The 27244-nt window shown below is 40.4% G+C and overlaps 1 protein-coding gene across 4 annotated transcripts in view; it reads left to right on the top strand.

Annotated features, from left to right (window-relative positions):
- The window catches only part of parp4 (poly (ADP-ribose) polymerase family, member 4), a 108892-nt gene extending 81983 nt beyond the window's left edge, over nt 1–26909 (top strand). For all 4 annotated transcript variants that reach the window (XM_067986101.1, XM_067986102.1, XM_067986100.1 and 1 more), the window contains 8 exons: nt 4571–4651; nt 6574–6669; nt 9090–9242; nt 11518–12785; nt 14218–14419; nt 18677–18779; nt 24581–24713; nt 26325–26909. In XM_067986101.1, the coding sequence (XP_067842202.1) occupies nt 4571–4651; nt 6574–6669; nt 9090–9242; nt 11518–12785; nt 14218–14419; nt 18677–18779; nt 24581–24713; nt 26325–26517 (2229 nt within the window). In that variant the 3' untranslated portion in view covers nt 26518–26909. The remainder of the gene's footprint in view (nt 1–4570; nt 4652–6573; nt 6670–9089; nt 9243–11517; nt 12786–14217; nt 14420–18676; nt 18780–24580; nt 24714–26324) is intronic.
- The last annotated feature ends 335 nt before the right edge of the window (nt 26910–27244 follow it).

Raw genomic sequence — 27244 nt, 5'->3', positions numbered from 1 at the left:
CTTCTTCCACTTGGCCGGCCACATTCCCTAGAATTAGGTCCAGTACCGCCCCCTCTCTTGTAGGACTTTCTACATGCTGGCTCAAAAAGCTCTCCTGGATGCACGTTAAGAATTTTGTACCCTCTAAGCCTTTTACACTCTGAGTATCCCAGTTAATATTGGTGAAGTTGAAATCCCCCACTTTTATTACCCTATTATTTGCACAATTTTCTGAGATTTGCCTACATATCTGTTCCTCTATCTCCCCCTGACTGTTTGGGGGTCTATAGTACACTCCCATCAAAGTGCTTGCCCCCTTTTTGTTTTTAAGCTCCACCCTTATGGCAGTAATTGATTCTTTAATTAATATTGCAAGCCCCCCTCCTCTTATACCTCCCCCTCTGTCTCGCCTGAAGATTCTGTACCCCGGAATATTGAGCTGCCAGTCTTGCCCCTCCCTCAACCATGTCTCTGTGACAGCAACAATATCATACTCCCATGTGTTTATCAACACCTTCAGTTCATCCACCTTATTCGCAAGACTCCTTGCATTAAAATAGATGCCATCCAGCCTTGCCCTCATATATTTGCCCTGTCTTCCAAGCTGACTTGTTTTTTTCTCTATATTTGGCTGCACATCACCCCCTATTGTAGCTCCACTCTGTATACCATCCCCCTGCCAAGTTAGTTTAAACCCCCCCCAGTTCTCCCAGTCTCCACTGTAAATCCAGTGGGAGATTAGCGGACCCCCTGGAGAAGTAATGGAAACAGCCATTTTCAGCCCAGGGGTTCCATTGGTCTCCTGCTAAAGTTATGGTGGGAGACTGGGAAAACCCCAGCAGAATTTCAGGACCATAGTCTGTAATTGCATATAAACTTCTAAAATTTAAAACAAATAAAATCACATTGGGTTATTTCTAGAACAAATGAATCACTGCCCTCACTAAGATCATCTATCTCAGCATAAACTAGCAGTTAAAGCTGGATGCTTCTGAACCGCATGGTTCAGTTCCATACAGGGCAGCTAATTTACAAACTGAACCTTTGAGGGTACTTCAAGTTTAATTTTAAATGCCTTTATAATAAGCAGATTTTGCTATAGAACATTGGGAGAATTGCTAGCCTATTATCATAGCGATGGAAGATGTCGTCGACAGTGCTATCAAGCGGCACTTATTCACCAATAACCTGCTCACCGATGCTCAGTTTGGGTTCCGCCAGGACCACTCGGCTCCAGACCTCATTACAGCCTTGGTCCAAACATGGACAAAAGAGCTGAATTCCAGAGGTGAGGTGAGAGTGACTGCCCTTGACATCAAGGCAGCATTTGACCGAGTGTGGCACCAAGGAACCCTAGTAAACTTGAAGTCAATGGGAATCAGGGGGAAAACTCTCCAGCGGCTGGAGTCATACCTAGCACAAAGGAAGATGGTAGTGGTTGTTGGAGGCCAATCATCTCAGCCCCAGCACATTGCTGCAGGAGTTACTCGGGGCAGTGTCCTAGGCCCAACCATCTTCAGCTGCTTCATCAATGACCTTCTCTCCATCATAAGGTCAGAAATGGGGATGTTCGCTGATGACTGCACAGTGTTCAGTTCCATTCGCAACCCCTCAAATAATGAAGCAGTCCAAGCCCGCATGCAGCAAGACCTGGACAACATCCAGGCTTGGGCTCATAAGTGGCAAGTAACATTCGCGCCAGATAAGTGCCAGGCAATGACCATCTCCAACAAGAGAGAGTCTAACCACCTTGCCTTGACATTCAAAGGCATTACCATCGCCGAATTCCCCCACCATCAACATCCTGGGGGTCACCATTGACCAGAAACTTAACTGGACCAGCCTTATAAATACTGTGGCTACAAAAGCAGGTCAGAGGCTGGGTATTCTGCGGCAAGTGACTCACCTCCTGACTCCCCAAAGCCTTTTCACCATCTACAAGGCACAAGTCAGGAGTGTGATGGAATACTCTCCACTTGCCTGGATGAGTGCAGCTCCAACAACACTCAAAAAGCTCAACACCATCCAGGACAAAGCAGCCTGCTTGATTGGCACCCCATCCACCACCCTAAACATTCACTGCCTTCATCACCAGCGCACTGTGGCTGCAGTGTGTACTATCCACAGGATGCACTGCAGCAACTTGCCAAGGCTTCTTCGACAGCACCTCCCAAACCCACGACCTCTACCACCTAGAAGGACAATGGCAGCAGGCACATGGGAACAACACCACCTGCACGTTCCCCTCCAAGTTGCACACCATCCCGACTTGAAAATATATCGCCTTTCCATCATCGTCGCTGGGTCAAAATCCTGGAACTCCCTTCCTAACAGCACTATGGGAGAACCTTCACCACACGGACTGCAGCGGTTCAAGAAGGTGGCTCACCACCACCTTCTCAAGGGCAATTAGGGATGGGCAATAAATGCTGTCCTCGCCAGCGACGCCCACATCCCATGAACGAATTTTTTTTTTAAATCATCGTAGGTACAGCACAAGAAGAAGCCATTTGGCCCATCATGCCTGTGCTGGCTCTTTGAAAGAACTATCCTTTCCCCATAGGCCTGTAAACTTTTCCCTTCGGGTATTTATCCAATTCCCTTTCGAAAGTTACTATTGAATCTGCTTCCATCACCCTTTCAGGCAGTGCATTCCAAATCAATACAACTCGCTGCGTAAAAGAATGTTTTCGCATGTCGCCTCTGGCTGTTTTATCGATCACCTTAAATTTGTGTCCTCTGGTTACCGACCCTTCTGCCACTGGAAACAGCTTCTCCTTATTTACTGTATCAAAACCGTTCATGATTTTGAACACATCTATCAAATCTCCCTTTAACCTTTTCTGTTCTAAGGAGAACAACCCCAGCTTCTCCAGTCTCTTCACATAACTGAAGTCCCTTATCCCTGGTACCATTCTAGTGAATCACTTCTGCACCCTCTCTAAGGCTTTGACATCGTTCCTAAAGTGTGGTGCCCAGAATTGAACATGATATTCCAGCTGAGGCCTAACCAGTGTTTTATAAAGGTTTATCATAACTTCCTTGCTTTTGTATTCTATGCCTGTATTAATAAAGCCCAGAATCCCATATGCTTTTTTAACAGCCTTCTCAACTTGTCCTGCCACTTCAAAGATTTGTGTACATACACAGTGTTGCACAGTGTTAAGTTCCATTCGCAACCCTTCAAATAATGAAGCAGTCCAAGCCCGCATGCAGCAAGACCTGGACAACATCCAGGCTTGGGCTCATAAGTGGCAAGTAACATTCGCATCAGACAAGTGCCAGGCAATGACCACCTCCCCTTGACATTCAACGGCATTACCATCGCCGAATCCCCCACAATCAACATCCTGGGAGTCACCATTGACCCGAAACTTAACTGGACCAGCCACATAAATACTGTGGCTACAAGAGCAGGTCAGAGGCTGGGTATTCTGTGGCGAGTGACTCACCTCCTGACTCCCAAAGCCTTTCCACCATCTACAAGGCACAAGTCAGGAGTGTGATGGAATACTCTCCACTTGCCTGGATGAGTGCAGCTCCAACAACACTCAAAAAGCTCAACACCATCCAGGACAAAGCAGCCCGCTTGATTGGCACCCCATCCACCACCCTAAACATTCACTGCCTTCGTCACCAGCGCACAGTGGCTGCAGTGTGTACCATCCACAGGATGCACTGCAGCAACTCGCCAAGGCTTCTTCGACAGCACCTCCCAAACCTACGACCTCTACCACCTAGAAGGACAAGTTCAGCAGGAACATGGGAACACTACCACCTGCACGTTCCCCTCCAAGTCACACACCATCCCGACTTGGAAATATATCGCCGTTCCTTCATCGTCGCTGGGTCAAAATCCTGGAACTCCCTTCCTAACAGCACTGTGGGAGAACCTTCACCACACGGACTGCAGCGGTTCAAGAAGGCGGCTCACCACCACCTTCTCAAGGGCAATTAGGGATGGGCAATAAATGGTGGCCTCGCCAGCGACGCCCACATCCCATGAACGAATAAAAAAAAACCCACAGGTCTCTCTGTTCCTGCATTCCCTTGACTGGAAAAAATGCACATTACACGTTTTGTTGTTTTGGATAATTGTACATATGTTCTCTCTCTTCCGGTCCTATAAGGGGTAAATTTAACTTTGACTTCAATGGAAATGAAAATCGGGTGTGGTGTATATGGGCAGCTAATTTGATGTCACTCATTTTACACCATTGGCCAAAGTTAAAATTATCCCCATAGGCTTTTAGTTATGAAGCAAAGTCAATTTAAGTTTTTAGTGGACCAAACAAATTAGTGCCACTAATTTGTGCCAAAGTATACTGCATAATCACTGAACATTCTGATCTATATTTTCCAAACATTATGCCAACAGTAACCCATTTAAAATGTCCTTCAGTCATTGTATTGATCTCATTCTATGTTCACCAATTATTACGAAGAACCTACTTTCTTTGAGTGTTTCTTACCTACAATAATGGATTCTTTTATTCTACATTAACCTTTCTGCTTAGACAAAAGAGTGAAAAATTAATATCCTGTATAAGTAATACATATTTCCATGTTCTAAAACGTCTTCCATATGCAGATACTTCACCGTCTGACAGCAAGAGCTCTTATTGGAGATTTTGAAAATGGAAGTCTGCACACAGATGAAAGTGAACATGAGGTGTGTGCAGCATTTCTGTGACAGGCTTTCTGGGCACTTATAAGAATGCAGTACAGTATTAGTTGAACTATTTTACATGAACTGTTCACTGGCAGAGAATAGATTACTCTCTGCTGGCAGCCGTTTAAATATTAGTTGCATCACAGGATTTATTTGAGAATTGTTACAATTCAGTATGTAATAAGATCAGGGAGAAAATGAAGAGGGCACTGAAGAGCTGGAAACTCTTCAATTATTTTCGAAAACCATTAGGATTTCATGCTGCTGGTTGATTTTCTTAGAACAATTCCATTTTTTTTACCAATAAAACCAGAAAGCTGTTGTCCTGTTATTTCTACAATCATCAAAACCTTATGTGGTAACCATTAAAGGTCCCTTTTCTGTGTCTTTTCTCTTTTGCTGGTTTGTGGCAGTGTAGATTATAACCCTAAGGAGCTATGACAAAAATAAAGCTTTTTTGTCTTTGTCAAATTATTTATTGTTCGCCACATTACACACCAAATTTTAGTTGGGTATTGTGAGGTTATTCCAAGCTGGGTAGAATTAAGTTACAGCCTAGCTAATATGTAAATCTCAGAACAAGGTAGAGACTTGGTATGCATGATGTGATCGTTTGCATTATACCTGGATGGGATCCCTTCTAGGAGATAATTCAAAGTATTTGGCACAGATCAATGAATCAAGCCATCCATTCAGTTACAAACATCCTAGGTGATTGACAAACTGGGGTAGTGGTTTTGATTGACAGCTGCATCTGGGGGTGAAGATGTCAGTCCAGTCTATGATTGGGTAGGGGCATTAATTCTATGCAGTCCCGTTGACGGACTATTCTGTGTCCAAGAGCTTCCGATTTTGAGTATATTGGTGGTTACTTGGATCTGAAGCCAGCAAGGAGACTGGCTCTGTGGTAGCATTTAGCCATGGAAGAAGTGAGCAACTGCATTTTAAGGATCAATTTTATTTGAGAAGTAGCACAGGAAAGGGTTTTTGTTGTTATGAAATTTCAAGGAGAATTGTAAAGAGAATTGCAGACATTGGGCAGATAAAGACACACTCTCGTTAATAGGGACGCGGGTCCACTTGCTGGATGCATTAGCAGTAAACCCAAGTAGTATATCTAGTGTGAAAACCCAAAAACATTACAGGAGCACTTGACATTGAACCCAGATTCTAATATAGGGGAGATGCAGGTCAGGTCAGAGGCCAAATTAGCTGGGTCATGAAATGGGGTTTCAGAATTGATGGCTGCTTTCACCACAAACTTTAGGGCATGAGCTGACATGCTGGACAATGTTGATAACTGGAGCTTCTTGAATGGGTGGAAGGATTGTTTTATACTGACCAAATCTGGATGATGATGTACATCTAGACAGAGGTGCGAGTCTGATCCAATCATGGAGCAGCATTTGGTGGTGACTTTGAAAAAGTCCATACAGAAACTCCCCTGTCCTTCCTGCTGACTGATAATAGCAGCATAATAATCAGGAATCACTGGGGACCATAGAGGGTAAACTGGTGAGGATGGCAATGCAGCCAAATAATTATATGTGATTGTGAGCTGCCTCTCACTTTGTGTAATTGAGCATCATCCAGCTAATCTGTACAACATTATTGGAGGCATCCAGAGTGAAATCAAATTGTTTTCTTAAATGGAGAATCACAATGATGGCAGACTGCCAAAAATCCATCAAAAAGAGCGCTAAAAAGGTTTAAGATATTAGGAATTTGGAAGTAAATAAGATCCACAGTTCCGATTGCAATTTCCTGTAGCAGTTTTATCACTGAAAATGTTAATGTTTTGATTTCAGGAATAGTTTTTAAAATCTAAGATTGCTTCATCCAGCTATATTGTTGCCCTGCACTTGCAGGCAGATGGGTTTGCAATGATGACTCAATGTAACCCTGATATCTTTCCCTTCTAGATGAAGAAGTCCACTCTGAAATCATATATCATTGAACTCAGCAAAGCATATTCAATTGTGACTCAGTTTACTAGTTTTGTAGCTGTTGAAGAAAGGGTAAGTGTAAATTGATAATAAGGAAACGTGGACACACAAAGATTAACTTCAAACTTTCGGGCTTCTTTTCTTTTTAAAGCTAAGTATAGAAACCATTGTGTCTTGCTCTCTCTCTTTCTCTCATCTCTGCTGGTAATGCTCTCACCTCTGTGCCATAGGACTTTAGTCTCTCCTGACGGTAGGGGAGGGGAATTTCTACCCAATACTAGTCCACTGCAGGAGCAGATCTAAGGGAGCAATATATTGTTGGAGTGCTATTTTTGGGTCTTTTCTACCCTTCTTACTCTAGGTCACTGTCATATACCAGTCCCAACCCTTTGTGCCTTCAAGAATATCTTCACTAGTTTTTATATCTAGGTAGTTATTCAGAAGCGCGCCCAGGATAATGAATGTTAATGTTACTCATTTAAACCATTGGAATCATCCTACACCTACATAGGATCTCTCTTCCTTCTTTGATTAACAGTACAGCATCATAACATCAGATCTTGTTTTATGTTCATAGAATTATGCAGCACAGAACAAAGTCATTCAGCCCATTGTGCCTGTGCTGGCACTTTGAAAGAGCTATCCAATTAGTTCCACTCTCCTGCTCTTTCCTCATAACCCTGCAATTTTTTTCCTTTCAAGTATATATCCAATTCCCTTTTGAAAGTTACTGTTGAATCTGCTTCCACCACCTTTTCAGGCAGTGCATTCTAGATTATAAAAACTCGCTGCATAAAAAAATTCTGCTCATCTCCTCTCTGGTTCTTTAGCCAATTATCTTAAATCTGTGTCCTCTGGTTACTGACCCTTCAGTAACTGTGGAAACAGTTCCTCCTTATTTACTCAAAACCTCTCATAAATTTGAACACCTCTGTTAAATCTCCCCTTAACCTTCTCTGCTCGAAGGAGAACAATCCTAGCTTCTCTAGTATCTCCACATAACTGGAAGTCCCTCGTCCCTGGAACCAGAGCAGTAAATCTCCTCTGCACCATCTCCAAGGCTTTGACATCCTTCCTGAAGTGTGGTGGCCAGAACTGGACAAATTACTTCAGCTGAGGCCTAACCAATGATTTATAAAGGTTTAGCATAACTTCCTTGCTTTTGTACTCTATACCTCTATTTATAACAATCCTGTGTGCTTTTTTAACAGCTTTATCAATTTGCCCTGCCACCTTCAAAGATTGATGTATGTGAACCCTAAGGTGTCTCTGTTCCTGCACCCCCTTTAAAAATGTCAAACTATTAAGCTAATTTATTTTAGAAAAGATGAACAAAAATAACATCAATATATCATGTATATCTAATTATAATAGAATTCCTTCTATCTAGCTTCTGAAAGGAAAACAATAAGTAGTCACAATCTAAATGCTGAGTTACTTTTTTGTAAGTAACACTTACATACACAGTGGTTCTTTCTACCACTGCAGGATCTGTGCTAGTCTGAACTACAAAGTCGATTTTCCTCTTGGCCCTCCCAACCCCCCAGCCCAGATGCCAGACAGGTGTAGTGCACCAGAGGCGCATTGTGCCTGCTGAGGGACCAGTGCGTCCAAGTTTCTTGGCTCAGGGCATTTGTATGGCCCAGGCGCAGGAATGCCAACTGGCAGGGCCTTGTGCTGGGAACAGGGACTCAGTTGCAGGCTTCTTGGGTATGTAGCTGTGTTCCTGGTCACCAGCAGTGGAGCCTAGTGGAGGGCAGCAGCCAGAAGACCCTGTGACTCAAAGATCATGCTGGGGTGGGGAGAACTGACCTATCACCGCCATGGATCTTGAGAGAGTAGTGGAGGCAAAAACCCTGGAATCATTTAAGAAACAATTGGATGCTACAATGGGGGCATATTAGGCTGCTTCTGGGTGGATGAATTAGGATGGGCTGAATGGCCCCCCCTCATCTGTAATTATCTTATGCACTACTTCATTTTTGTCAGAGATTAAACCAAGGTTCTGTATTGCATAGTACTAATTACACCTAGCATCAGTGCAGCATATAGGCACAGGCTTACCAGAAAATACATCAAATACGTTCTTCCAATTCAAAATGTGGAACTCTGGAAATCCAACGGCGAGTGGTGTCCTCTCACCATATGGTGTTGGTTGTTGAGCTTTGAACTTCCATGCCAGACATTTGCAAATACATTAACTTTCTAAAATAGATAATTTTAAGGGATCAACTGGCACACAAGCAAAATAGCTACTGTTACCAGAACTGAGCATCGAGATGTTGTTAGTGGGTGTTTGCTTAAAAACGGTTCAACACTGTGCCTTGGTTATTACTTTGGGGTTCTAGAATCAGTTTTGCACTTGACACAGAGTAAAATTTGTTAATTAAAACAAATGCCCAGAATTCTAGAGTGAGCACATGTTTTTATAATTTGTTTTACAATAATAATTTAAAACATGATGTCAACCCTGTCTTGCTTTCTTTACTAAGGATGAGCAAGAAGAGGACAGACTTCTGGGCCCATCTATTCAGGAACTTGCAGCAAAAGAAAGTGTTGATATTCTTCCATATATGGACTGGGAAGAGAAGTTTAAACATTGGAGATTCAAAGTGGGAGCTTCACAGAGAGAGAGTGTAAAGAGTGTAGGTATCATCTGGTTGGTTCTTGAGTAGCACTGTAATAGGATGACCCAGAAGTTGCAGTGGAGTCAGCACTCAACCAACACGACAGGTTCAAAGCCTGCCATGCCTATATTCCGCCTGATCCGCACTCAGACCTGAAACTCAATAGTTATGTATCTGGCTGCCTTATGTACTGATAGCATTTTTCTTTGCAGTGTTTTCCAGTTAAATCCTGCAACATTAGTAATGAGCAAGAAAATAATTGAATTGCCATTTCTACTTTTTGTTTTGCAGTATTACTTTCTGACAGCAAACAGTGCTGTTATACTTTGCAAACCACTTTTTTGAATACTTCAGTGCAAATCTTTCCTATGAATGTAGGGCTTCCCAAATGGTAAACTGTAGTTCAGTTCCAGGCCACAAAGCCATTTTATCTGGAACAGACGTTTGGGTGTAGCAAAAGGAGAACACTCATCCCCCTTATCTCTCTCTCCCTCCCTCTCTAGGGAAGCGAAGGATCCTCTTATAAATTGCTCTCCATGCATTCTTTTTCTTTTCAAATCTTTTACTAAGTTATTTTAGGTTGACAAAAGATCTGGAAAGAGTGATAGTATAAGGAGAACCACGCACAAAAGAGGTTCGAAGTGATAGTATTTTGAGAGATTGCTGGAGAAAAGGAATTTGATGCCACTACAGTTAAGGGTGAATACAAGAGATGGGTATGGTAGCCCAGTGGTTATGGTACTGGACTAGCAATTCAGAGGTCGTGAGTTCAAATCCCACCATGGTAAGTTGGGAAATTGAATTCAATGAATCTGGTAATTTGTGGACATTAGATAAAATAACCATGAAAGCTGCCAAATTGTCATAAAAACCCAATGGTTCATAGATGCCCTTCAGGGAGGGGAGGTAGCCACCCTGACCTGCTCTGGCCTACATGCAACTCCAATCCCACACGATATGTTGACTCTTAATACCCTCAGTTGACTTCAATGGTTAGGAAAATCTTACAGGTGGGGTGTACAGTGGGTGACCGATCTGATATTGCCTATTTTACCTCCCCACCAAAGTTGAAAGTTCCACCAGTAGTTTCTTAAAACAAGCACAAAGTACTCAGAACAGATTAATAAAAATCAGGAGTAGAGGAAATACCAGACTATTATAGAGCGTGCTGATATCTGTGAGTTCTGTAGCAAGAGTCTGTTAAGCTTCCTAATTCCAGTTAATCATACTAATACTGGAAAAAATGTGAAATTCTGTTTCAGTTTTTAAAAAATTCCTATTGCGATCAAGGAATTTGAAGTTTAACATTTGTTTTAAATGGATGTAGTGTCAAAGCTCTGCAGTGTGGAGCATTTTGTGGCATGGTGAGTGCAACATGCATGCTGGCTTACTATAAACAGGTTGACAATGTTTGGAACCACTTTAAATCATCCACTATCTGAGTTTCACCGTTGCATATAAAGTTATTGGCATTTCACAAGCACATTTCAGCTAATGCAAACATAATAGAATTTTGCCCTAGATTTACATTTAACAATTTTTTTTGTCGATGGTGCTGTGCAAATAGTTTGGATTTTTAAAATAAACAAAACTTCCTACAGGTTATTAACATCCAATTATTTCAATACAAAAATATGTAAAGTCTTGCTCCACTTTTTTCCAATTTTCTCTGCTTTTTCCCCTTTCAGAAAGTTGTGACACATAGTGGCTGACAGTTTCATAGCTGCTGACTGTGCCCTTGTCACTGCAGCCACTCTTCATGTGTGAGCCAAAACAGTCAAGCCCTGATTTTAACCATGCCCACCTGGCGGGAACAGTATGGACAAGGTGTTAAAATGGCAGCCAGCCACTACCTGCTGCATTCCTGTAGAGTTTGCGTCCCCCCCCTGCTTTGAGATGTCCTGAGATCGTGAAAGGCACAATATAAATGCAAGTCTTTCTTTCTTTTAACTCCCGGTTTTTCGGGAGTGTCAAGGCCCCCCACGGCAGGCAAGCAGGCAGGGACCTCGTAAATATGTTGGTGGCAAGTAGAAGAGGCCCAGGTAAATTCCATTTTAAAAAATCTTTTTAATGTTTTCTTGTGAGCCATGAGAAGCTGGACGCTTCTTGGGCTGATCTCTGCAGTACTCTTCTTGGGCTGACCCATGTGGTATGTGGGATCGAGAGCACAAACCCACATTCTGCTACTCAGTGGCACAGCGTGTTGGTTCCTTAATGTGCTACACCACTGCATCTTTCTAGACTTGTTTAATGACACTTACAGCAATTTGTCTGACCTATGTTTAACTTACAGGAAATGTTGGGAGAATGGAACAGTCTCAAGAAATGCTTTTCAAAAAAAAATGGTGAAGACTATGAAGATGATGACTATGATGAAACAAATGATCAGAGTTCACCATCTGTAGAAGAAAATTACACTTTATCACCAGCTTATATGAAATCTTGCTTGAGCATGAATACATTATCTATTTCTTCTGAAAGGTCTTTTGAAACCTCTCCACTTCCTCCAAATTTACTCTGCAATACAGTACATACACATTCTACTCAACCTTTGCATCCTGCTTTAAGTACTTCAGTGAAAGCAGCCACTGAAGAAGAAACTGCTGTTCTACATTTAAACTATTATAGCTCAGATAGAGATTCAGATTTTTCATTATTTGGAGCTTCTGCTGATGAAGATTCACTAGTGTTTGATTCAGTTTCTTTAGATGCTTCACCTGTTCTGGGTTTGGTTAAAACATCTGCAGCTCCCATCCCTGTAAGCTCATCACTTTTTGATTCAGGGTTTTCAGTGACTGCAGCTCCTGCTATTAAAAATAAATCACTTTTTGGTTCAGAGTTTCCAGCATCTGCAGCTCCCATCCCTGGAAGTTCAGTACCTTTTGCTTCAGAGTTTTCAGCGACTGCAGCTCCTGCTATTAGAAAGAAATCACTTTTTGGTTCAGAGTTTCCAGCATCTGCAGCTCCCATCCCTGGAAGTTCAGTACCTTTTGCTTCAGAGTTTTCAGCGACTGCAGCTCCTGCTATTAGAAAGAAATCACTTTTTAGTTCAGAGTTTTCAGCGATTGCAGCTCTTCAGGTTGCATCTCCTGCATTTGGAGGTCATGGGGTTCCAGTAGCTACAGTGTCTCCTGATAGATATTCAGGTATTCTTGGTTCCGGTCTTCCAATAGCTGAAACTCCCGCTGTTGGAGGTTTGGTAGCTTTTGGTTCTGATTCTTCTGTAGGTCCCGCTGTTGGAAGTCCATGGTTTTCAGGGCCTGCAGCACTTCCTGATAGCTGTTCAATAACTTTAGATTCTAGTGCTTCCATGGCTGCAGCTCCTACAATTGGAGAATCAAAAGGATATAGTTCAAGGCGCCACATTCCACAGGCTGCAAGTGTAGAAAGTTTTACACCTGCTCCTTCAAGTGCTTCCCAGGATCAAAATATGGTCCACCATCAAATGCCACAGTCTCCACCTGAAGACAGCTGTTTGATTACTACTGATTCATTCATTTTTGCGAAGTCTTGGCGTTTCAAAGAATGTAAAACATCGTTGAATGAATCCCATGCATTAAGGTAAAATGTATATTAAATAATTTTCTTGATTTTGTTTCTTTCTTTTGAATGTATGCATCATCCCCTATGTACAGTAACATAAACAGAAAATGAATGGAATATTTTTAATAGTATGAAACTGTCTGATAGACACTGGTCTCTGATAAATATACATTATTTGTGGCTGCCTTGTTATTAACAAATTATATAATGCACATTGTCTATAACTCATTTCCCATCATAACATGTTTAATGTACGCTTCTTAAACACAGCGTTTTGCAAGGAATCTTCCAGAGTTGATCTTAATCAGGTAACTGTAGAGGAGATTATGCTAACATAAACCAGGCTTGGAAAGTTTTTCTTTATAAATATGTCCATTATTTGGATCATGGTGGTGATATGAATGGTCACAATATTCTTCCCAATGGATCTGTTTGTAAAGGTAGTGTCTAGCTGAGCTACAGTGACCAGGAACATCAAAGTTCCATTCCTGTGCTGAGTTAGCTGATCTCAACAAAAACGGCACTCTGGTTGTTACAATTGACCAGACTAAGATACTGAAAAGTCAGCCAGGATCCCAACTCCTAACCACTATCTAGGAACCCCTGCTGGAAATCAAGAGTGGATATTAGAATCGGGCATAGCTGTGGTACCCCCCACAGTTGCATAGCCTGCTGACACCCACTATCTGATTCATGTGTGAAGAATGGTCAGTTTTGCAAGGTAGTGGAGAGCTTCTGGCATTCTTAGAACAGTATCCCCAGCACAAGTCAGCATCTTCAAGAGGGGAGGAAATTGCAGGGGGGGTGGATAATCCTCCTGAGTAGTTAATAAATGTCTCTCTTGCACATACATTATGAATCAGAAAAAGGAACTTTTTCACTTGGGACTGTTACCTTCACCAGTGGCTGGAGAAGGTCAACAATAGAAAAAACTTCATTTTGGCCTATACAAAGGTAGCTGAGCGCTGCAGCCGTTGAGTCCAACACCAGCCAAAAAAATAATGTTGAATCCACTTCTGACAGCAAACCATTTGATGCTGCTGAACGAAGAGTGTGTCAAAACCCCCTATTTTGGAGATGCACATTGCTTCAGATAGCATAAGTGGCACTTTGTTTATATTTACACAGCTTACTGCCAACTTTAGAGGTGATGTCGGTAGAAAACTCTGAATGTATTTAGTAATGCACCCACTAATACTTTGACATTTGGGCTTGGGGACAGTTGTCAACCACACAGATTAAAAAAATAATAAGACTCTACATAAGTTACAGGGTTTTGTTTTACATCAAATTTTCCCTTCCAATTTGTCTGTGTAAATTGACTAACAATACTAATGTGTTTTGCAGGTGCGTATATGAAAGATCATTTGTAGTGTTACTTTAATTATTAATGAACATCTAATACTGTAACTGAACAAAAAATGATTTACATTCTGAAATGGTGTTCCAGCCTTCAGAAATTGAATAAAGATCCAGAAACAGTATTAAGTAAACAGAAAATAAAGAGAGGCACAAGGAAAATATTAAGTCGCCAGAAACGAAAGGAGTGGCCAGAGAAAAGTTTATTTCTCCAGAAAAAAGATACAGAGAAAGCACTGAGAAGTAAAAGTTGCGGAATACCTTGGATAAAGCTCTTCGAACATCAAAACAAGGTCATTCTTTTAACATTTTATGACTAAACTTTATTTAACTGCTTAGCCTTTCTTCACTTCTTCCCTCTCCGACTGCCCCATTTTTCTATCCTCTCTTTTCCTGTGTTGGGATATGGAGTGGTATTTCCTGTGTATTTGTATCCAAAAACACATGTAATTGGGGCATAAAGCAAATACCTAGCATAAAAGATCGAGGAAACTCAAATGCAAGATGGTTGCATGCGTAATCACGCTACGCCCAAAATTCCTCGCTCTTTTACGCCTCTCTATTGATCCCTGCACCAAAGCATCTCAGCTCATTAGAATGGCTCGGCCCCCTGGTTAAAGAGCTGTACTCGTGAATTTCCTGCAATTATGCTGGCTCAAAACAGATGTAAAATTAAGCCCAGAATCTTACGTGCAGCAGGAAATGGTCATTTTTCTGGTGTTTTATTGTGATTTTATTTTGAGCGTTATTTTATCCTCACTGAGACCGGCACAGTATTTTCTGTTTCTTTATATGTATTTTTATGGCATCATTATATGTCACATTAAAAATTGAAAGGCTTCCACAATTGAATGTTCTTAAACATGCTGCGTCTAATTTGCATGAATGACAGATGGCTTGAAACTTTAATATTCATACTTTAAAGAAGGAATATATGTTGTGCGTTCAGCACTTTCCTCAGGCCCCGATTTTAACGTTCTAGCATATGCTAATGAGATTGGCAGGAAATTTGGGTGTAAATAGACATCAGCCAAATGGGCATAATTTCGGATGTAACTTCCCGATTACACCGCCACAGGAAATTCCACCCCATGGTTCCATGCACACCAACAGCCCTCTAGAGCCTCCCCAAATGACCATTCTTCATTCATAATCTTGGATGCTGAGTGTCAACAGGCCTTTCAATAATTGGGACATCACAGCTGAGCCCAATTCATTCTTGATCTGAACTTGTTGATGTAAGATCAAGACTGAATTGGGTTTTGATGCTTTCCAGCAGGAGTCTGGATAGAAATCAGGAGTGGGAAAAACTCTAGCTGATTTTTTCCTATCCAAAAGATGCTAAAGTCAATTTGAGACCTTGATTGTTGTCTTAGCTGATATTAGCACATAAGAGATTGAACCTATGACCTTTCAAGATTTTATGATTCCATCCCCATTTTTAAATTATTTTCCAACCTTCCTTTGTGTCCTCATGACATGTATCACCTCCTGGGTGAGAGGATGACAGACAACCTGCACCCAAGTTTTTGCTCTTTGCTCGCTGTTCAGGCATTACAAAAAGAACAAGAGTTGCAGATTGTCTTTCCCTCTTTTTACCATCAACAGCTCAGTTAAAACCTGCAATGCTGCTCGTGTCCTGTGTCATATAGGGACAATTTCTTCAATATATCTTTTAGTGAGTTTAGATAGGCAAGGTAAATGTGATGCTAAAAGCTGGCTTCACCTAGTTGTAGCTGAAAAAGAGTTCCTTTGTCTGACTCAGGGGACTGCCCAATTCACAAAACTGTCCAGATATATCACAGTTTCAATGAGAGGCGGCTAACTTTCTTTGTTAGTGCCACTGCCTCAGAAATTAATTAGGTCAAAGTCTGCTTGCTACCCAGGAAATTATTCTTTGAACTGCTAATGCATGTGAGTTCACAAACTGGAGAAAGTACATAAAAGGGCTTTAATGGCTGATGCACCAGGAAATATGCTTGAGAGGAAGATACTTCACGGTCATGTAGTATAAAACATTAATAAATATCTTATAATGCAGCAGCTGTGTAATTTCCCAGCATCACTGGCCTTTTCTGTCACAAAGTATAATATATCTGAGGTCTCTCATACAAACTACCCATCATCCTAACATGATATTTATGAACTACATATTGAACAGACAGTTTTGGTAGAATGTAGACTGCAATACCAGCAAAGTTAACAACACTAAACTGCTAACTGCAACAGTCACTAATTGTAACATAACATATAACACAGTCCAACTCAACAGTCCTATACATATTACTAATTTATATTATAACCAGTACAATTAGTGGAAATTAAACAATTCATCACTGCACACTAGCTTCTCAGTATGTGAGACACTAGAACCTCTGAAGTAGTGAGAATTGTTTGTGCTCCCTCACTGTGGAAAATCCATGCAAAATAAAGCAAAGTTTCTAACCTTCTTCCTATGTGTTCCAAAGACAAGAACCTAGAAATTACTGCTGGCAAGATTATTAGATGAATGCTTTTACATATTATTTTAATGCAGGTGCTAACACGTTCATTTTAAATGGATTACCATCTCCACTAAAATAGCAGATAGAGCAATATCATATGAGAGGTATTACGCATTTGCCTGCTAATTGTGCTGACGTTAATTTCTGGACTAATATAAAGGACTACCTACTTCTTCAATAATCTGAGGTATCCTAAAATTCCCTAGCTAAAATGAAACTCCCAAAGTAAACTTTCCTTCCCATTATCAAGGCCACCCCCTCAAACTTGTCATCTCATGTGGCCTCTCTATTTCCATCGTCTCAATCACAGACAAGGCCATTTCTGATCACTTCCCTGTATCCCTCACCACTCACATCCCACTTTTCACTTCCCACCTCACTTACTTCTGTGTGCGCATCTAGAAAAAAATTTCCCCGCAAGTCACAATGACACTTTCAAACTCCTAACTGTCCAGCCTTTTGCCCTCCATTCACCATGATATTTCTGCAGCTGTTGCTCTACCCAAACACTCCCTGACCCCCTGCCTTTGATGTCCTTGACCCCAGTAAAACCCTTATTCTCTCATATCCTGGCCCTTCCCCTTGGTACAGCCCCCATCTTCACTCCCTTAAGTCCAAGGGGCGCAGACCTCAACATATATGGAGCACAATTGATTTAGCCATTCATCACCAGATCAGGCTGGACCACATCAGGTATCATAGAGCCCAGCTCTCCTCTGCCAAAACTGCTTAGATTACTCCAGGATCATCCTGGAACACGTATGATGACCCCGGGCTTCTTTTCTCTGCTACCAACTGTCTTCTTAAACCCCTCTGCCGCTGGCCCCTTCACCCTTACCTCCAACAACAAGTGCGAGAAACTCATGGCCTTTTTCATCTGTTCTTGGCCCCTTTCTATTTCTCTTCTACATACTGCCCCTCAGCGACATCATCTGAAGACATTAGGTTCCACATGTATGCTGATGACACCCAGCTCTACCTCACCACTACCTTCCTTGATCGCTCCACTGTCCGTGTTGTCAGCCTGCTTGTCCGACATCCAGTCCTGGATGAGCCATATTTTTTTCCTTTTTAAGCATTGGGAAGACCGAAGCCATTGTCTTTGGCTCCCGCCACAAACTCTGTTCCCTTGTCACCGATTTCATTCCCCTCCAACATCAACAACTTGCATTTATATAGTGCCATTAATATAGTAAAACGTCCCAAGGCACTTCACAGGAGCATTATCAAACAAAATTTGACACTGAGCCACATAAGGAGATATTAGGTCAGGTGACCAAAAGCTTGGCCAAAGAGGTAAGTTTTAAGGAGAATCTTAAAAGGACAGAGAAGGGGAGATGTTTGGGAAGGGAATTCCAGAGCTTAGGACTTAGGCAGCTGAAGGCACGGGCGGCAATGGTGGAGTGATTAAAATTGGGGATGCACAACAGGCCTGAATTGGAGCGCAAAGATCTTGTAGGGTTGGAAGAGGCCGTGGAGGGATTTGAAAACAAGGATGAGAATTTTAAAATGGAGCAGCCACTGTCTCAGGCTGAACCAGCTGCTCGCAATCTCAGCATCCTATCTGACCCCATATCCTCTTCATCACAAAGACCACCTACTTCCACCTCCTTAACATCTCCTGTCTCTACCCCTGCTTACCCCATCTGCTGCTGAAACCCTCATCCATGCTTTTGTTACCTCCAGATTCGACTATTCCAGTGCTCTCCTGGCCGGCCTCCTATCTTTCACCTTCCTTGAACTTGAGCTTGTGCAAAACTCTGCTGCCCATATCCTAACCGGCATCAAGTCCCACTTACCCATCACCTCTGTGGTCACTGACCTACATGGTTCCCGGTCCACCAACACCTCAAATTTAAAATTCTGAAATCTCTTAATGGCCTTGGCCCTCCTTATCTCTGAAGCAGACTCCAGCCCTACAACCCTCTAAGAACTCTATGATCCTCCAACTCTGGCCTCTAACACATTATCATCTCTGCTATATAAATGTAAGTTGTTATGTTCATTGTTGTTGCTCATGATTTCTTTTTTTCTGTATCTTTGCAGAACGGGTACTGGAATGTTACAGCTGACCTGGGTGTCCTGTTGAAAATTAACGTGGAATATCTAACTAATGTTTTTCTAATAGAAAAAGGCATTAAATCTCTAGGTAACGTAAATGTTAGTCTCAGTAGTACATTAATCTGAAAGTGAACTACAGCAAGTAGCAGCATTTACTGCTGAAAATGTTTGATGCAGAATGTGAAGCATTAAGCAGAGTCTCCGAATTCAGGATGTTGAAATCCTTGCTCGTCATCCCACTTACATCCCAGACCCAGAAGGCAACCAAGCAGAATATCCTCCTTTACACTTCGACTCTTGCTAATAACCTCCCGAGACTCTCTTCCCATTGTATATTTATGAGAATTTTTGCACTGTGCTACAGCAGATGCTTGTTCCGTGGTCAAGGTGCACCTCTCAGCAGTTACTCATTAATTTCTCTGAGGTCCTTACTGCTTCACACCTTCAGCAACACTTTGCTGTTCCTTCGTATCATTTGATATTTTTGCCAATCATTGAACCACTTAGAAATGGGTATAACTTATACTCAGGCCAGAATTCCAAAACTTTGAGACCCTAAATAAGATCTGTCAAATAGTGTACATTGCTAATGTATTTTTGAGTGCTGGATAATTTGGTTTATATTATAATTAACATATTATCTTTTTTCCACATATTCACATTTTAATATGTTTATGGAATCTCATTATCATTGAAGTTTCTTATAAATTACCATTCCTCTCTCCCATACCTAGCACATCCGATGTAACCTTCAACCACAATATCCCTCTTTGCCTCCATTTATCTAATTTGTTATCCTGCACATTCCTTCCACTGGTGAATGCCGTCCTACATAGGATTTCCAGTCCTACATAGGATTTCCAGCCCTCCAGGATTACCCTGGAGTCTCCAGGAATTAAAAATTCATCTCCTGGACACGACTGCGAGCAACTCAGGAGAAAAATCACACGGCATTAAAAAAAAAATTAACTTTTTTCATTTTCTTTTAACATTTTTGTTTTAGTTATAAAAATATTGGAGATGGGAAAAATTATGTTTAACTGGGCGGGGTGTTTGGAGGTGGAGATCATGTGATGAAATCACCAGGAATACATCCAACTAGAATTGGCAACCCTATACCACCTTCCTTATCTGTTCATGAGCTTCTATTATCCCTGAGTTCAGGCCTTGCTTTCTTACAATGCCTATCTTAAATGTTGCAGCTGAATGCAAAGTGTTGTTCCATATGTCTGAGGCTGCCCAGTACTGTCATATGTTTAGATGAATATGAAGTGCATCGAAGAAATATAGTATTAAAAGCCAAGGTTTGGCATGCACCACACATTGCGGAATGGCTTTTTAACCTTCTTTGCCTGTTAAACTATCTTGTTATTGCGAACACTACTAATTGAATCTAACCTTTCAAACGGCTAATGTTTGGTAAACCTTTGTGTGGTGCATGTTGAATCTTGGCACTTGCTGCTTTCCACCGGAAAATAGAAGAACTTATTGGCCCTTGCAAACAATGCATCTGTTGATATGAGTGTGAACTGAAAGTTGGGAGGTGTGACAGAGATCTCCCACATTTGTCAGGAAGGAGTGTGCCACATTATTAAAGTTCAATGCAACTGTAATCTTTGATGGTCAGTAAAAGAGCTGCTGTAGACCACGTGCACATTAACGGAATGTAACCCTTTTCTGTTCATGACGGGCATGCATTTGGTAGTAGAAGTCTAGATGACCATGCAAGAGCTACCTATAACAACCAGTACTTTGGAAAAACCTGACACATGGAAAACGTGCAGGCAACTAATGAAAGAGTTTGCCTTGGCAAACAATGAACCTGTCACGTTTTGTATACATTGGTGCACTGCAGATTGACATATATCTCCACAGGTGGCTAGAAATGATCCAGTTGCATAAAACGTCAAGCCAGTGGTCACCTTCACATCACATGCAGAGATCATCCCTGTCATTGATCTTATCTAAAGGTCAGGCTTGAGAAGAAGCCCTAACTCAGTGCCTTCCCCCTGATTAAGTGGTGGTCAGCAAAGACAGATCTCAGGCATGTGTAAGTAGCAGTGTCTTAGTTAATGGACACAGCTGGAAGAGTAAGGGTAGATGTGGGCAATTCGTCTTGTGTAAGCAAGTCTCCCTCTGATCCTCCATCAGATCCTACTGTTTGTCCTCCTCTTCCAAAACAAACGGATGGAGAGGAATTCCCATATTCAAAATTTTGGTTGATGCAACTGAAATTTCAGCTCCCAAAAAATTATTAAAGGAAAATACTAGGGCCAAAAAAAATGTTAAAAATGCAAAAAGTCAAAAAACAAACCAGCAACAAATGCAAAGAATTGATTCAGAAATGAGTACTGCAGCAAACTTCTTTAGCTAATAATAGTTCTCATCTTTTAAGAATGCAATTTCCAAATGGCAGAACATTCTTTGAATATAATGCCCAGTTTAAATGGAACTTGAATAGCTTCAGTGCATTCCTAGTAAGAAACTAGTAAATGATACCAAGAGGTACTTCAAATGAAGAAATATAAATTATTCTGGTTTATTGAGATTATTGCACAAAATATGTAGTAGGCCTCAACTCATGAAATGTTCAACCACCACTCTCTGCGCATCAAGGAGATACAGGCCCAGGGCCTGCTCGGCCGATTTTCAACCACTGCTCAGCCATTTGACACCAGTGCACTCCAATCAGGAAATCAAGCTAAGACCTAATAATTTAACTGTGATTTGTCATTAGCTTTCAGAGCACCAGAATTCCTAATTACTTCATAGAAGTGGATCTCCAAATGAATATGCCTTTGCTATATTTCCTTTCAGCGGGTGCCAGTTAAAGGTGCAGCTTAGACTTTGCCAGCAAATTTTGTACCCTGAAGTACTGATAAAATAATTCACTACTTCCAGGATGCATTCCATATCCTGTTTAAGGTTCTGCAGTAGCAAAAGAATACGGTTGCAAATAAAAGCTGTGATTCAATCTGTGGAGATGCCGGTGATGGACTGGGGTTGACAATTGTAAACAATTTTACAACACCAAGTTATAGTCCAGCAATTTTATTTTAAATTCACAAGCTTTCGGAGATTTCCTCCTTCCTCAGGCAAATGTTTCAATCTGACAGACTCTTCTCCCTCCTTATCTCTGAAAACTTTCTAATCACTTGTGTTGATGGCTTGACTGCAAAACAAACAATGAGTGAGATAAAGGGCAGCCCTGCCTCATCCCCCTTCTAAGCATGAAGGTTGCCAATTGCAAGTTGTTTGTTAGTACTGCCTGTGGTAACTCGTGTATTGTGTTTTGCTATTGTATAATCTTCAGAATATCACAAGATAAATATAGATGAGGAAAGCCTTTTAGGTCATCTTGGATCATTCATCCAGAAGGACCCGATAGTTCCCCATTGTGGCATCCAATTGTTTAACAATTCCAAAGTTTTCACGTCCACTACTATACATGTCAATTCCATGTATTAATTGTTAGTCCTAAATTTACCTTTTATTAGTTTAAATCTATATTCTTTTGTCCTACTTACAGTTTAGTATGAAGTAATTTTCCGGGTTTACTTTTTCCTTACCATTTACTTATATATACGATCACTTCTCAGTTGTCTCCTTTCAAGGCTGAAAAGCCCAAGTTTCTCCGATCTTTCATTTTAATGCATATGTCTAATATTAGGGATTAGCCTCACAGCTTTTCCCTGAACTGCCTCTAGTTCTTGAATGTCTCCTCTGTATCTTGGTGACCAGTACTTAGGCTGTAGACTGACCAGAGCACTATACAATTTGACCATGACGTCCTCTGACTCCTACTCTACTATTCTGGCAAAATCTTTCATCATTTTATTTGTTGATTGCTGCTCTGAACATGTTGAACTTTTAGTCTAAGATCCCTAAATCTTTTGTGAAATACATATGTTGCCCATTTATTGTTTCTATGTGCATCACTTTACACTTGTCTGCATTAAATTTCATCTGCCATTGTTCTGCCCACTTACATATTTTGTCCAATTAATTTTGTACTTTCTGAGCTACCTCGTCAGAATCCGCTGTCCTTTCTAGTTTGGTATCACCTGAAAATTTGACCACTATCTGAATCCAAGCGAAGTCACCTTTAGGCCTCTAAATTTTCATTCGGTGTCCATCTGCCCATGGCAGTTTGCACCCAACACTCTGCGTATTACTTCCCCAATCTCCGTCTTCTGTATGGAGCTGCTTGCTCTAATCTAACCTTCCCTTCTTCATCTACTTTAGAATGTCTGGTCGCTGAACAGAACTCTTCATAGACAATTTTCAAAAATTTATCTAGGATTTGTACAGATTACAATAAAAGTTCTTGAAGGCCCTACAGTTTTGAATTCTGTTGTACTTTTCCACCATTGTTCCTGGTGCTTTGAATATTGTCTGTGCATTAAGTTGACAGACAAGGAGCCATCCTGCCCACCTAAGATATTGGTCCCTTGTTTCAAACAAGACATACTTTACTTCCTCGGATGGCTGAACAGCTGCTGTATTTGCCTACATATCAACACTGCACTTTAAAGAATAATTAATTATGTAAAATACTTAAATACATTTCAATGCTATATAAATGCAAATATTAACATTATAGTAAAATCTATCTTTTGCAAGGGAGATCAAGGTTTTCCTATCTAGATTTCTAATATTTTGGCTTGTTAGTTTGGCATTTTCTCCTTTAATCTTTCTATCCTGATCCACTTTGCTTTGAAATATAGTATATTATCCATCTATAAGCACCAATTTAGAAAACCCTATTTTATTCCCAGTGAATCTAAAGACCCATCAACACATTCAAAATAGTTCAGAGTTTTCATTGCATAAATTGAAAAATTCCTGGTTTTAAAGGAGAGAAACAATAAACTTCTAATTACTTATATGAGGCAACTGCTGGCTTCACACTAATTTACAGGAATACAAATTATGTATTATGGGAAATATGTGGCCGCTTCTGTGTCCTACATAGGGAATGGTAGCCACTTACAATCAATCGCATTTGTGATACACCCATGGTAGCACCATGCTATAACAGATTTTTAAAAATTAGTTGTTCAGAAATTGTACGCCAGAAAAGTAGAATCTGTCCTGTGAATTTTGGGGGAGGGGAGGCAAAGGACATCTAAAGACAGAGGGAGAAAATAAAAATAATAAAGTCATAAAGGGCCAGGCAATGATGAGAGTACCAGGAAGTGGGTTCCATTTTCCCCACTCACTGAATTCCCAATTTTAGCTACATCCCTGGCATCTGGTTGGGGAGGGGGGAAGGAAATTGGAATCCTGACCAGGTCACTTTTATACACACACACCTCTTACCCCAACCTCTCAAATAGAGCAACTGTGTGGCCCAGAAGGGACTTGTAAATGCAAAAATACAAGGAGGCAAAAAAAAATTAGAGCTTCAAAATATATATATCAAAATAAATAAATTCATTAAAAATGGCAGGAAAAATAAAATTAATCTGTTCAAATGTTATTGATCTAGAACAGTTGTATACTTCATGATACCACAACTGTATTTAGAGCTCACTTTAAAAGAATGGCCAGGGAAAGAAACCCTTAAGGGAGTTAATTGAATTTAATTAAAATGTTTACGTGCGTCTAAACTCATAGAGCAATTACTTGCTGACTTTTTTTGGTTTTGGGTTTTTGGGTAGCATCTATTTAATTACTCATTTTAAGAAAGCAGTTTTTAATGACACTATTAATCAATGTCAAAAGATGTACATTAGCTAATATTTCAGAGGAAATTACTTGCATACATTTCTGTGCATATTGATTTGTTTGACAGACTTACATTAGAATCATAGATTTTTTGAATAAGAACTTTGAAGGTTAGATTACGAAGCAGGCACTGACTAGAAAATATTTATCTTTTGAAAGGTCACCGAGCAGCTGAAGAGATTGTATCGCTGATTGTCACACTCATGATCCTACAGTTGATTCGTTTCACTGAACAGTTGAAAGGGATTAAGCTCAAATCCCTCTTTAAATTGGAGCAGACATTGGATTCAAGGTTTGTATAAAGTCTAGATTCAGAGGTATTGGAGCATTGATAATATTGTGAATTTTTTTTGTGTTTTTCCAAACATTTTGGATAGTAGAATTAGTTATAACTTCAAGACACATATTGAGAAGGTCTTTAAAATAATGCTCACTTGTGGCATTGCTCATGGGTAGTACAGAGCCTGGATTGCAGTTTTTAATACTTAACCACAGTCCTGCTGCAACTTAACAACAACAGTAATTCAGCAATTGCTATTGATACTAAAAGGTACATACCTCAAATGTAAAAGGTAAATATTTTTTTTAAATCGCACTTTACAAAACTTGCTCAAGATGCAAATAATTTTGATCTTCCCTCTCCAAAGAAAGAACTTCCATTTATATAGCACCTTTCACAATCCTAGGCCACCCCAAAGCAGTTCACAGCCAATAAAGTACTTATGAAGTGTAGTCACTGTTATAATGCGAGGGAAATGCAGCAACCAATTTGTACACAAGATTTCACCAACAGTGATGAGACAAATGACTGGAGAATCATTTTTTTTTGTGATTTTGGTTTAGGGATAAATGTTGGCCAGAATACCGGGAAAACTCCCCTGCTACCCTTCAAATAGGACATCAGTATAGCAAAGATATAGAAAAGATTTCTCCTCTGACTGTACAGCACTCCCTCAATACTGCACTGAAGTGCCTAGATTATGTGCTCAAGTCTCTGGAGTGGGGCTTATACCCACAACCTTCTAACTCAGAAGCAAGAGTGCTACTACTGAGCCAGGGCTGGCACCTTAAACATTTCTTATTTCTAGTTATTACAGTATAAAATAATTTTTTTGCTCCATTTCCGATGGTGAGTTTTCAGTATTTGCTTACGGCACAAATACTTTATTTCTTTGTTCTTCCCACCTCCCTCTTCAAAATTTTCCTTCTTTTTCCTCAGTTACTTACATAATTATAAAAGATACTTTTTTTTTCTCCCCCTTCCCCACAGTGGATTTGTAGTTTTTGTTTAAACTGTCTTTGATGCAGTACTGCGCAAAGGAAGGTTTTTCCACACTGTTCAGTCTCTAATAACTAGCACCTGAACAAGTAGCCATTCTCAGGCCAATCCTAGCTGGCTGACCAACTCCAGCCACAATGTCTGAGATCAACATAAAAGTGCCTCACAGACATTCCCCTCTGGCATCAGCACAACCACACTAATAGCTCAGCTTTTTAAAAATTTGGTTGCTTATACTATATAAAATACTAAAAAAAAATGAAATATTTCCCCCCCCACCCACTTGTGCCTATAGCTATTATTTATAAATTTTCCATCTGATAGTATACTCTAGGTATTGTAGTTCCACAGGAACAAAGAAAACTACAACTCCTGTAGTGCATCTATCACTCGCACATTGTACTTTCTGAAGATTCTTCCTCCATGATAATGAAAAGAGAACATTTATCAGATTTCAGAAGTTAGTGTCTATATTTTTCATTTCAAGAGGAATATTACCAATTGCATGGCATTGTGTACCAGCATAATTGAAAAATATTTTTTATGCCAGGTGAATTAGTTATATTTTGTGTTTTTATTGAATATATTTTTACTTTAAAAAAAAATGTTCATTGGCTTCTACAGGACACCACACTGGGCACTAGAATCTGTAAAAAAAGCCATAGGATGGGCTAGAAGTACAGACAGACAATATCCAGCAATCTGTAGTCGCCTGGAGCTAGGAAGAGACTGGGAATCAGCTACTCGTCAGCTGCTACAGATTGACCCTCTCAAAAAAGGCTCACCACTTCAGCAGTTGTTTAACCTGGAAGAATAAAAGAACAGGATGATGAAGTAGATAATTGTGGTTTAATAATACTGGAAGCAGAAAGTGTTCACTATACTCTGGACATTGTAGCTTTCAGCAATTGAAATCCAATTTAACAAATCATTCAATGAATTCAACAACATCTAAATATGGAAAAATATCTTAACTGGGGTATTAAAAACAAAAAGAAGGATAAGCATTCTTCTAAACATTATAGTGGTAGGAAATGGTTCAAATAGGTTTGTTTGTCTGGAATGGTAACATTTCCTGTTCTATTTCACTTTTACATTGAGTTAATCTAAAGTGCAACTTTGTTGATTTTGAATGTGAAAAAAAATCCATGACAAATAGGGTACCTTTATTGTGTCTTAACAATAAATAAAAAAATGTCTTTTTTCATGGGTACATGCTTTCTTTTATTGAACTGAATTTATACCTTCCCAGGCTGATAGGCTGAAAGTCTCCTCTCACTACCAGTCATAAAGTTCTTATGGATAATATATACAGATTTGTTAAAGGCAAATCATGTCTGACGAACTTGATTGAGTTCTTCAATGAAATAACGGAGAAGGTTGATGAAGGTAGTGCAGTTGATGATGTGTATATAGACTTTCAAAAGGCATTTGATAAAGTACCACATAATGGACTTGTTAGCAAATTTGAAGCCCATGGGATTGATGGGGCAATAGCAACATGGACACGAAACTGGCTTAGAGACAGAAAGCAGAGAGTAGTA

Source organism: Heptranchias perlo, chromosome 6 (genome assembly GCF_035084215.1).
Source record: "Heptranchias perlo isolate sHepPer1 chromosome 6, sHepPer1.hap1, whole genome shotgun sequence".
Taxonomy (NCBI): domain Eukaryota; kingdom Metazoa; phylum Chordata; class Chondrichthyes; order Hexanchiformes; family Hexanchidae; genus Heptranchias; species Heptranchias perlo.
Note: the sequence above shows the minus strand (reverse complement) of the source record. Positions and strands in the feature narration are given on the sequence as shown.